Source organism: Hyla sarda, chromosome 8 (genome assembly GCF_029499605.1).
Source record: "Hyla sarda isolate aHylSar1 chromosome 8, aHylSar1.hap1, whole genome shotgun sequence".
NCBI lineage: Eukaryota > Metazoa > Chordata > Amphibia > Anura > Hylidae > Hyla > Hyla sarda.
The window spans coordinates 153,964,635-153,977,534 of record NC_079196.1 but is presented as its reverse complement, the minus strand read 5'-3'; the positions used below and the strand labels follow the sequence as shown (position 1 = coordinate 153,977,534).

The 12,900-nt window shown below is 43.4% G+C and overlaps 1 protein-coding gene across 1 annotated transcript in view; it reads left to right on the top strand.

Annotated features, from left to right (window-relative positions):
* The window catches only part of SHISA9 (shisa family member 9), a 495,309-nt gene extending 485,542 nt beyond the window's left edge, over positions 1 to 9,767 (top strand). Inside the window, exon 4 of the mRNA XM_056536599.1 lies at positions 7,287 to 9,767. Within this exon, the coding sequence (XP_056392574.1) occupies positions 7,287 to 7,843 (557 nt within the window). The 3' untranslated portion in view covers positions 7,844 to 9,767. The remainder of the gene's footprint in view (positions 1 to 7,286) is intronic.
* The last annotated feature ends 3,133 nt before the right edge of the window (positions 9,768 to 12,900 follow it).

Below are 12,900 nucleotides of genomic sequence, written 5' to 3'. Positions count from 1 at the left end.
CTAAGGGTCCCCAGTTGCTACTGTTCACTCCCGTGAGGTGAGTGTATGAGGATTTACATTTCCTCCACTCAGATGTTTTTATTTATTTTTAAAGGTTTTTAAATGCCTGTGCATTCTGTGTGCGTTTAAAAAAATTGCACCATTTTACATTTGAGGTGGGGTGCAAGATTTTTTGATTGCCAGTTTTTTTTATATAACTGTTTATTTTTGAAAAAGTTTTGCAATTTTTCCAAAGAATACATAACAGGAAAAGACATGTGACGTACATATCTGAGTTCAACAGGTAGAAGAAAAATAAAAGAGAGCAGATAAACCATATATGCTTCCAAACACTCTCTGCTGACATCACCAGCACAGTGCTCTCTGCTGACATCTCTGTCCATTTTAGGAACTGTCCAGAGCAGCATATGTTTGCTATGGGGATTTTCTCTTACTCACAACAGTTCTTAAAATGGACAGAGATGTCAGCAGAGAGCACTGTGCTCGTGATTCAGCAGAGAGCTCTGTGTTCAAAAAAGAAAAGAATTTCCTCTGTAGTATTTAGCAGCTTATAAGCACTGGAAGGATTAAGATTTTTTAATAGAAGTAATTTACAAATCTGTTTAACTTTCTGACACCAGTTGATAAAAAAAAAAAAAAAAAAAGTTTTCCACCGGAGTACTCCTGTAAGAGAAATTATAAACCTTTTACCCAATGTCATGCTATGGAAAGTCAGATCTGCGAAACATGTTGATGGCTGGAAGATCTGACCAAAGGGCATTGAATGGTAAAACTCCTGTATTACTGAAGCGTTGTCACGATGCCGGCTGGCAGGAGGTGGATCCTCTGTGCCAGAGAGGGATTGGCGTGGACCGTGCTAGTGGACCGGTTCTAAGTCACTACTGGTTTTCGCCAGAGCCCGCCGCAAAGCGGGATGGTCTTGCTGCGGCGGTAGTGACCAGGTCGTATCCACTAGCAACGGCTCACCTCTCTGACTGCTGATGATAGGCGAGGTACAAGGGAGTAGACAGAAGCAAGGTCGGACGTAGCAGAAGGTCGGGGGCAGGCGGCAAGGTTCGTAGTCAGGGTGGATAGCAGAAGTTCTGGTACACAGGCTTTAGACACACAAAACGCTTTCACTAGGCACAAGGGCAACAAGATCCGGCAAGGGAGTGCATGGGAGGAGGTTAGATATAGTCAGGGACCAGGTGGAAGCCAATTAAGCTAATTGGGCCAGGCACCAATCATTGGTGCACTGGCCCTTTAAGTCTCAGGGAGCTGGCGCGCGCGCGCCCTAGAGAGCGGAGCCGCGCGCGCCAGCACATGACAGCAGGGGACGGGAACGGGTAAGTGACCTGGGATGCGATTCGCGAGCGGGCGCGTCCCGCTGTGCGAATCGCATCCCCAACGGCCATGACAGTGCAGCGCTCCCGGTCAGCGGGACCGACCGGGGAGCTGCAGGGAGAAAGACGCCGTGAGCGCTCCGGGGAGGAGCGGGGACCCGGAGCGCTAGGCGTAACAGTACCCCCCCCCCTTAGGTCTCCCCTTTTTTTTGTCCGGTGACTGCCTCCCCTGGGATGAGGACACCGGGAAGGAATGGATGGTTTCCTCAATGGCAGGCAGTACAGCAGGAGTAGGAATGGGGAGGGAGGGCAGAGGGTGAAGCTTGGCACGGGGCAGGGAGACACAAGGACGGGAGCCATGAGGGGACACAGAGGCTTGCCTGAAGGGACTGGGAGGGGGGGAGAGGCATTTTCTGTGGCAGGCAGAGTCCCTAACGACCTTAGGGGGACCGGATACAGGAGGAACCACAGGGTCACGGCAGGGAGTACTGGGAACTGGTTTAAGGCAGTCCTTGGAACAAGAGGGACCCCAACTCTTGATCTCCCCAGTGGACCAGTCCAGGGTTGGGGAATGGTGTAGAAGCCAGGGTAGTCCAAGGAGAACTTCGGAAGTGCAATTGGGAAGGACAAAAAATTCAATTTTCTCGTGATGAGGTCCGATGCACATTAGGAGGGGCTCCGTGCGGTAACGCACGGTGCAATCCAACCTGGCTCCGTTGACCGCGGAAATGTGGAGTGGCTTGACAAGACGGGTCACCGGAATGCGGAATTTATTCACCAAGGACTCCCGAATAAAATTCCCAGAAGCACCAGAGTCCAGGCAGGCCACGGCTGAGAGGGAAGAGCTGGCTGAAGTAGAAATCCGTACAGGCACCGTGAGACGTGGAGAAGCCGACTTAGCATCAAGAGACGCCACACCCACGAGAGCTGGGTGCGAGCGTGCGTTTCCCAGACGTGGAGGACGGATAGGGCAATCCACCAAAAAATGTTCGGCACTGGCACAGTACAGAAAAAGATTCTCTTCCTTACGGCGATTCCTCTCTTCCAGGGTCAGGCGAGACCGATCCACTTGCATGGCTTCCTCGGCGGGAGGCCTAGGCGCAGATTGCAGTGGAGACTGTGGGAGAGGTGTCCAGAGATCTAAGTCTTTTTCCTGGCGGAGCTCTTGATGTCTCTCAGAAAAACGCATGTCAATGCGAGTGGCTAGATGAATGAGTTCATGCAGGTTAGCAGGAGTTTCTCGTGCGGCCAGAACATCTTTAATGTTGCTGGATAGGCCTTTTTTAAAGGTCGCGCAGAGGGCCTCATTATTCCAGGATAGTTCAGAAGCAAGAGTACGGAATTGTATGGCGTACTCGCCAACGGAAGAATTACCCTGGACCAGGTTCAGCAGGGCAGTTTCAGCAGAAGAGGCTCGGGCAGGTTCCTCAAAGACACTTCGAATTTCCGAGAAGAAGGAGTGTACAGAGGCAGTGACGGGGTCATTGCGGTCCCAGAGCGGTGTGGCCCATGACAGGGCTTTTCCAGACAGAAGGCTGACTACGAAAGCCACCTTAGACCTTTCAGTAGGAAACTGGTCCGACATCATCTCCATGTGCAGGGAACATTGCGAAAGGAAGCCACGGCAAAACTTAGAGTCCCCATTAAATTTGTCCGGCAAGGACAGGCGGAGGCTAGGAGTGGCCACTCGCTGCGGAAGGGGTGCAGGAGCTGGCGGAGGAGATGATTGCTGCTGAAGTTGCGACTGAAGTTGCTGCACAATGGTGAATACTTCCGACAGCTGGTGGGTTAGATGGGCGATCTGTCGGGATTGCTGGGCGACCACCGTGGTGATATCAGAGATATAAGGCAGAGGGACGTCAGCGGGATCCATGGCCGGATCTACTGTCACGATGCCGGCTGGCAGGAGGTGGATCCTCTGTGCCAGAGAGGGATTGGCGTGGACCGTGCTAGTGGACCGGTTCTAAGTCACTACTGGTTTTCGCCAGAGCCCGCCGCAAAGCGGGATGGTCTTGCTGCGGCGGTAGTGACCAGGTCGTATCCACTAGCAACGGCTCACCTCTCTGACTGCTGATGATAGGCGAGGTACAAGGGAGTAGACAGAAGCAAGGTCGGACGTAGCAGAAGGTCGGGGGCAGGCGGCAAGGTTCGTAGTCAGGGTGGATAGCAGAAGTTCTGGTACACAGGCTTTAGACACACAAAACGCTTTCACTAGGCACAAGGGCAACAAGATACGGCAAGGGAGTGCATGGGAGGAGGTTAGATATAGTCAGGGACCAGGTGGAAGCCAATTAAGCTAATTGGGCCAGGCACCAATCATTGGTGCACTGGCCCTTTAAGTCTCAGGGAGCTGGCGCGCGCGCGCCCTAGAGAGCGGAGCCGCGCGCGCCAGCACATGACAGCAGGGGACGGGAACGGGTAAGTGACCTGGGATGCGATTAGCGAGCGGGCGCGTCCCGCTGTGCGAATCGCATCCCCAACGGCCATGACAGTGCAGCGCTCCCGGTCAGCGGGACTGACCGGGGAGCTGCAGGGAGAAAGACGCCGTGAGCGCTCCGGGGAGGAGCGGGGACCCGGAGCGCTAGGCGTAACAAGCGTATACACTGAATTCCTGTCTGCTAGCGCCCCCTACAGTACATGGAGGTATTATATGTTCTGTACTACTCTTAACTTTTTTACTTTTTTACATTGCGTGTTCTGTACATTGCGTGTTCTGGACCTGAAGATGCTCCTGTCCTCCACATAGAGAGTGATTTACAGCTCCCAGTAGCTCTTTCTTACTTTTATATGTAAGGACTTGCTTTATCTATATTAGTTATGTACTTATTTGTGTTTAATCCTCACTTTTTCCGATTTTTAGATGACATTTTGGTGGCTTCAGAACCAATTACCAGGTTTAAATAGAGTTATAATGTCAATATACAATGGTTTCAACATACAATGGACATCCAGGAACCAATTAATATTGTAACTTTAGGGACCACTGTACTTCGATTAAAAAATCGTAATCCTTCCAGTACTTACCAGCTGCTGTATGCTGCAGAGGAAGTTGAGTTGTTCTTTTCAGTCTGACCACAGTGCTCTCTGCTGATACCTGTGTCAATGTCAGGAACTGTCTGGAGCAGAATGGTTTGCAATGGGGATTTTCTCCTACTCTGGACAGTTCCTGACACAGACAGAGGTGTCAGCAGAGAGCACTGTGGTCAGACAAAAAATAGCTACTCAACTCCCTCTGGAGCATACAGCAGTTTATAAATACTGGAAGGGTTAAGAATTTTTAATAGAAGTAATTTACATATCTGTTTAAATGTCTGGAGACAGTTAATATGACATTTTCTTTTTCCACCGGATTACCCCTTTAATCTAAAACAAACAATTAAAAATCCAGAGATGAGAAAGAGATAGAAAAGTATTAGACAGGAAAGAATTAGACTAAGAAAGAGCCCGCTTATCTGTATGTCCACAAGTACCTCCCACAGAGATTATGTTGTGACAGGACCACCATCAAACAGATTCCATGGTTGCCACACCTTCTGGAAGAGGGGAATGTAGAGAGAAACTCCATTTGCCTTAATTCTCTCATTCTCCTGAGTAATGCTGGGATAGGTGAAGCCTCAGTACTTTCCACCATTGTGCTAGTAAACACTTTGAAGTGGCCAAAATAGATTTGACTTGGCCATTGTTCAAATTTGCAATCAGAAGATTCAGGAGGTAGGCCACCGGATCAAGAGGGAACTGGATCCCTACAATCCTCTTAACCCCTTAAGGACTGAGGGGTTTTCATTTTTTGCACTTTCGTTTTTCCTCCTCACCTTTTAAAAACCATAACCCTTTCAATTTTTAACCTAAAAATCCATATGAGGGCTTATTTTTTGCGCCACCAATTCTACTTTGCAGTGACATTAGTCATTTTCCCAAAAATCTACAGCGAAATGGAAAAAAAGATCATTGTGCGATGAAATTGAAGAAAAAATGCCAGTTTGTAACTTTTGGATGCAGTACATTTTTCTGTAAAAATGACACATTCTCTTTATTCTGTAGGTCCATACGATTAAAATGATACCCTACTAATGTAAGTTTGATTTTGTCGTACTTCTGGAAAAAATCATAACTACATGCACGGAAATGTATACGTTTAAAATAGTCATCTTCTGATCCCTATAACTTTTTTATTTTCTGCGTATGGGTTGGTATGAGGACTAATTTTTTGCGCCATAATCTGACGTTTTTAGCGGTACAATTTTTGTATTCATGATATAAAAAGCAACCAAAACTATGTTATTTTGGACTTTGGAATTTTTTTTGCGCGTACGCCATTGACCGTGCGGTTTAATTAATGATATATTTTTATAGTTTGGACATTTACGCATGCGGCGATACCACATATGTTTATTTTTATTTACACAGTTTTTTTTTTATGGGAAAAGGGGGGTGATTTGAACTTTTATTAGGGAAGGGGTTAAATGACCTTTGTTAACTTTTTTTTCACTTTTTTTTTGCAGTGCTATAGCTCCCATAGGGAGCTATAGCACTGCACACACTGATCTCCTATGCTGATCCCTGCAGAGCCATAGCTCTGCCCTGATCAATGAGATAGGGGATCGATTGCTCAAGCCTGTAGATCAGGCTTGGATCAATAAAACCCCGATCGGACGCCGCAGACACAGGTAAGGAGACCTCCGCCTGCGTCCCAGCTGATCGGAACATTGCGATTTTATCGCGATATCCCGATCAGCCCAACTGAGCTGCCAGGAAGCGTTTAATTTCGTTTCCAGACACGGCGGTCAACATCCTAAGTCCTTAAGGGGTTAATTAAGGACTGAACCTCCATGCAGAAGTGTCTTAGCAGAGAACAGACAGTTTTTATTTTTCCCCATACTTCTGCTCCTAGAGGCAGCAATATGGTGCACAAATGATTTGCCCATTACGTCAAGTGTCCCATTACGGGACATACATCGTCAAACTGCCCAACATTGACATGAGCTGGCATCCTCAGGAGTACTTTCAGAAAGGTAAACCAACACCAACAGTATATCACATTATAGAATGTAAAAAGTGGCTTATGTTGTAAATGCCTACTCTATGCCAATACAGGAATACCTCACTGCGTAAGAGTGAAACAGTGGCCCATACAGTTATTGTAACACTCACGTTTCAGAAGACAGGAACAGTAGCGGAGTCTAAGGTGCCGCTGGTTTTCATCAGAGCCCTCCGCAAAGCAGGATGGACTTGCTGCGGCAGGTGGCACCCAGGTTTCTGCCCCTGGCATGGCTCGACCACATAGGCGGCAGAGGAATTCGGGGCACAGGAGGAATAAGGCAGCTCGTGGTTGGATAGCAGAAGGTCAGGGCAGGCGGAACAGTAGCGTAGTCAGGAACGTAGCAAACGGTCAGTAGGCAGGCGGCAAAGGAGCAAGGTCAGGTCACGGAGCAAAGGGCAAGACATGACAAGACAATCACAGGAATGCTTTCTCTCAGGCTCTAGGGCAACAAATATCTGGCAGGGAAGTGTGGGAGGTGGAGGAATTTATCAATGAGCCACAGGTTTTACTTCACTTATGGGTGCACTTTAAATCTTACAGCTCCGGCGCGTGCAATTTTGTCCAATTTTGCCACTCTGCATTGGCAAAGGGAACAATAAATTCCCCCAATAGTTAATTCTGTGTCCTCTTCATAGAGTATTATTGTTCTTAATTGCTCAGATACTTCTAATTAGCTCTCTTATTCCTTGTTCCAGGAATTTAGCCCTACTGCTGTAGGACATCCAGGAGACTTTGTTAAATGGGTTGGTACAATTGTATAGTTTCATAGTTACAAAGGTAAAAAAAAGGTCAATTGGAAAACATCTTTTACATTTTGACTTCTATCATACTGTTGTATGTCTTAGTCATTTGTAAAATGTGTGTATTTTGTTTGTAAAATGTTTATTTCTATTATATATTAATCTCATATTTTATTTTTACAGCTGAAAAGGGAAATGAAGACTTCTATTCAAAACGGAGGCACCTTGCAGAGCTAGCAGCAAAGGGAAGCCTTCCTTTACATCCAGTCCGTGTGGAACAAGAAAGATCTTACAGTCCTGAAGGTGGCACTCATGGTGGCACAATGAGTGGTACTCTTGGTGGTTCACTGGGTGGCACTCTTGGTGGCACATTAGGAGGCACACTTGGTGGCTCAATGGGTGGCACACTTAGTGGGTCAATGGGTGGAACCCTCGGTGGTGGTACACTAGGCGGCACCCTCAGTGGTGGTACTTTGGGTGGCACACTTGGTGGCACATTAAAATTAAATGGACAGAAATCCAAAGTCACCAAATTACATAATCATCCATTGTCCTCATCGTATAATCCTGATTACAAAACCTGGGACCACACCGAGCATTCCCTGCGGAGGCAGGCCTATGCAGCAAAGAAGCATTGCCCAGTAGAATCAGTAAATGAACATATACCATCGCAAAATCAGCACTATGGTCCTTCACAGCCATACTTTGTAACAAACAGCAAAACAGAAGTAACTGTCTGAAATATACAAAGTTGATCCTACTGGAATCAAATATTATTTAAGGGTAGAAATGGATGTCCTCGTATGCTGAAGATCGTGACGAACAGATTGGGTTTTTTGTGTCCAGCAATACAGTAGAGGAAAGCAATTAGGGACTCCATTTTTTACTTCACAATGAAGGTTAAAGAAAAAAAAAACTTTTGCCTATGCTTTTCTAAAAAAATTACATAAAAACTAGAGATTTCAATTTTCTGATATGGAGTAGCACAACAGAGCCTTCATCTCTGCAAAAATGAACATGGTTGTTCTGAATTGCTGAAGAAGACGTGCTGACGTGGTAGTTACGAGGGCCACTATTTTTGTAAAAAAAAAAAAAGCAACTAAAAAAGGGGAATTGTTACGAGAATGATTCTTTTCATTATCATCTCTTTGCACATCTGTGAAAATCCATCTGAACCAAGGCCTTTCCATCTATAAGAAGCAAAAAAAAATAAATGGTCAAGAACCTCAATAAGACTGTTACATAAAAAAGAGAATGGAGTCTTTCTTATTGATGGAAAGTTCAGAAATTTTAAAAATGGACTATTTAACTATAATAAGGTAAGATAAACTTTCAGCAAAAAAGACAAGACAATAAGAATTTTTCCATTGGAGAAGAAATCTTGGAAGATAAAGAAAATCAACATGTTCTTCCTTTCCATATGTTCCACATATAAACAATTGGGGAAAGTATTCTGCACTGTCTGTTTTAACTTCTTTATCAGTCTATGTTTGCCTATTTTCACTTGCTTATGACTGGAAAAAAATTCTAAGTGGGCGGTGCCTTTAATGTATTTCTATTGTTCAATGAAATGTCTTGTTTGATCCTTTTATCTTTTTGCTTAATTCCTTACATTTTTCTGGATACTGATCTTTTCTTTGTAACATGGTTCAAAAATGTGTTCTTTTTTAGTTATTTTGTGCATATCTGCTAATATATTCGCAGTGTTTTAGGTTTATGTTTTGTTTTCTGTTAGGCAAAATAGCAAAATAAGTTTGCCTTTATGCCTTTTATTTTAATATGTTTTTATCATTTTGCATCTGCAAAAAAAAAAAAAAAAAAAAAAGGAAAAAGAAAAAAAAAAGGAAAAAATAACAAATATAGCTTACCTCTTTGGGTCATTTTGTGAATGTTTTGCTTCAAAATGCATGGGGCTGCCACATCTGATATATTCAGTGTACAGTTATCCCTTGAATATTCAATCATATAATAACAAATCAAAAATGTAAACCACAGCCATAAATTATATTCCCTGCATTACTGAAAATGAAAATGTAGCTTATTAAAAACATTTGTGCCATGCTACAAAATAACACAAATGCTTTATCCCATTAGATTAACTTGTATTATTGGCTTTTTAAAACATTTGTGCATTTGGGCATAAATGTGCCTTGAATTCTGTAAACATTGAGGTTGTCCATATACTTTTTTTTTCCCAATAAAATAAATGTAGTCATGTAAACAACTAAATAAATAGAATTGTATAAAAAAAATATATCAAAGAGACTTATGCGGGACTATGTGAGACTAACTAAGGTTATTGTCCAAATGTATTAATAATGCAAACATATTAAATATCACAACACTTAAGGACCTCTTTTTAAAATAACTATGTGCAAACAATTTCCCAGTCACATATTTGCATTAAATGGCTTCTGTAAAAAATCAAACAGTTCAGGAAAACGGTCATCCTGTTCAGCCGCACTAAACCCAATACACTGGGTTATAGTGTGGGTGAACAGGAGAACGATGAGAGGTCACTGACTGCTATATGTACCTGCAAGTGGACATCTGTCCCTCCAAAGATCGGCTTCCATCTTCCTTGAATTGCTTACTGGAGGTGGGCCCGCCAGCTAGATTTGAATATTCATTGTGCAGGTCACGTGACCACTGCACCGACTGAGCGCTCACATGACCTGCAACAATGAATATTCAAAGGAAGCTTGCGGGCCCACTTCCAGCACGCAATTCTGGAAAGATGGAAGCCGATCTTTGGAGGGACAGATGTCCACTTTGCAGGTATGTATACCCCTCATCGGTCTCCTATTCACCCACACTATATCCCAGTGTATTGGATTTAGTGTGGGTGAATAGGATGACCGTTTTCCTTTAAGGCAGTTATCATTGCTAATGCTCATACTTAGGCTGGGTTCACACTGTGTATTTTCTCTTTATTTAGCAAGTATGTAGCTCCTGACATACATAGTAAATATATCTACAGGCTTCTTTCGCCAGATAGAGGCTAGAAGAGTGCTCTTTTGGCATCTGTGTGACCTGTATACATCAGTATACTGACAAAATTGAAATGACTAAATAGGATAGCCGCCTCTAATATTTCCTCCAACCTGATCCTTTAAAAAAAAAAAAACTTATCTGACGAAGCATCACATTAGCCTATGGAGGGTGGATGCTAAAGTATGACATATATCATTTCCATTAATGCTTTGGTAAGCTTTAGGGACATCATTGTCCATTTATTGACACCATTAGTGAAGTATCCAGAGGAAGAGGAATAGTGATCTCCTTCCTCTTCTCCTGAGCTTCCTGAGGCCTCTTAGGAGAAGGAGAGACAAGTTGACGATATAGCCAAATTCAGCTTACCTTTAGAAGTTGCGATGTTATAACTATGCATATAGGGTCTTTTACTGCATATGGACTGTACATATTTGATAACTTTCCAAATATTAAACGTCATATCATTCAATTTCATCTAGATCAGGCAATATATCTGCAGCCTTCCTCATGAGGTATATGTAGTGAGAACTCCTAGGGTATATCTCCGATGGAAGGCTAAAACACAATGTAAATTCAGCTTTATCTAACTGATACATTTCTTGTATAAATGAGTCTCTAAAGTAAATATCATAAATGATTGTCCCACCTGTGACATTTAGTCTTTTTATCTAAAAACAAAGTGCCTAAAAGTAAATAAAAAGCTGATGACCTCATGATATAAAGATTAAAGACCATGACATTAATGGTGAGTCTATATGACTGATTTTAGGATGTGTTCTATAGCTTCTGACACCATCTATCACAGTTAAGGCCAATATGGGTTCCATTGTGGGTTATTCATAGAATCTGGTATTTTGCTTGAATTACAACTATAACTAAGAATGTTAAGTGGGTGATTCCTCCTACCATGCTGATGCCATGCATTTGGCTAAAAATGTAAAAGCAAAACCATGTCCATTATTAAAAAGGTAAAACTATGCATTTATATTTGTCCTTGTAAATTTAAATTAACAGTTTGCTTTCTCATTATAGTCCGAGCTCAAATTCACTTAAAGCGGTTCTCCGGTGCTTACATATCTTATCCCCTATCCAAAGGACAGGGGATAAGATGCCTGATCGCGTGAGTCCCACCGCTGGGGACGCCCGTGATCTTGCACGCGGCACCCCGTTTGTAATCAGTCCCCGGAGCGTGTACACTCCGTGTCTGATTACTACCGACCACCTCGTGTGATGTCACGCTCCGCCCCTCAATGCAAGCCTACAGGAGGGGGCGTGACAGCTATCACGCCCCCTCTCATAGGCTTGCATTGAGGGGCGGAGCGTGACGTCACACTGGGTTGGAGGCGTGACGTCACACGCCGCCGGCACGGTGGTCGGCCGTAATCAGACCCGGAGCGAACACGCTTCGGGGACTGATTACAAATGGGGTGTCGCGTGCAGGATCACGGGCGTCCCCAGCGACGGGACTCCCGCGATCAGGCATCTTATCCCCTATCCTTTGGATAGGGGATAAGATATGTAAGCACCGGAGAACCCCTTTAAAGGGAACCTATAATGTTAAAAATACAGTCAAATTTGCTGGCAGCATTTTAAAGAGCAGGAGGAGTTGAGCAGATTGATATATGTACATAACTTTGTGAGAAATCTGTCAGGGTAACTTGTAGAGTCCTACTCTGTGATTGACAGCTCTCTATAAACACAAAGAGCTGTCCATCACTGAGTAATGTCAATCTGCTCAGCGCCTCTTGGTCTATAACATGATGCCTGCAGATTGGTCTGCATAGTTAATGTGACAGATCCCCTTTAAATTTCAAAATTGTACCTGAACTTTATCTATTGTGTCCAATCTCAGCTTTTAGATTATTTTCTCATGTTTTCGGACATAATTGTATGGATCTATGGGGTTGTTTAAAATTTATACTTTTTGGAAACATGAATTCTAGGAAAAACTGTTATTTCAGGCATGTTGATGTCTTTTGTATGAGCAGTAAAATATAAAATGAAATTCATTTATATGCTTTGAAGCTGATTTTATTGTCAGCATATTAGGAGCTAATATCCAATACACGTATAACTCATAAGAACTACATGTATGTGAGGTTTGTCCTGAATCAACATTTTTACAGGAGGGCAAGTTTTTTTTCAGGAATTGCATCTCCCATTAAACCAGGCCAATAGTGAGCAAATAATATTTCTGCCATGTACATTTTATTAACCCCCAAAGTTAAAAACTAAGAGTCAATGTGCATGTATGTCTAACTGTATACTTCATGGTTTTTCATTATGGTTTTATATAAAAAGACACAAGGTAGTTTTTGTCATTTTATGGCTATACAGCCACATCCCAGATCAAAAAACTTAAAGTCTGGAAACTTTGATACATGGAAATGTTTTACTCATAGCTTTGTATATTGTAAGTTAAAGTCCATCAGGTTAAGCCTTTACTTAATATTAGATATTTTCAAAATCTGTCCCAAGTATTAGCAATTAAGCTTCTCTATATAAGAAGAATTTTCTAACTTTCCTAAGCAGGAACCACTAAAAAATAAGTAGGGGTCTTCACATGATGTTTTGACTGTGGCCTAGCCCCCCCTATGCTCAAACTTTGTAAAACCTTTGTGAACTAGGATTAATCCACAAGATCATCACTTATTGACTCTGCAGGGATCCGACATAGGTGAACTAAGCTTAGATCTGGACGTAACTGATGCCACAACTGATGACAAGTTGTCATCAGTTGTATGGCATCCAGCGTCCATTGTTTCTGGATGGCAGAAAGGGGAACGTAGCAAGTTGCGTTCCC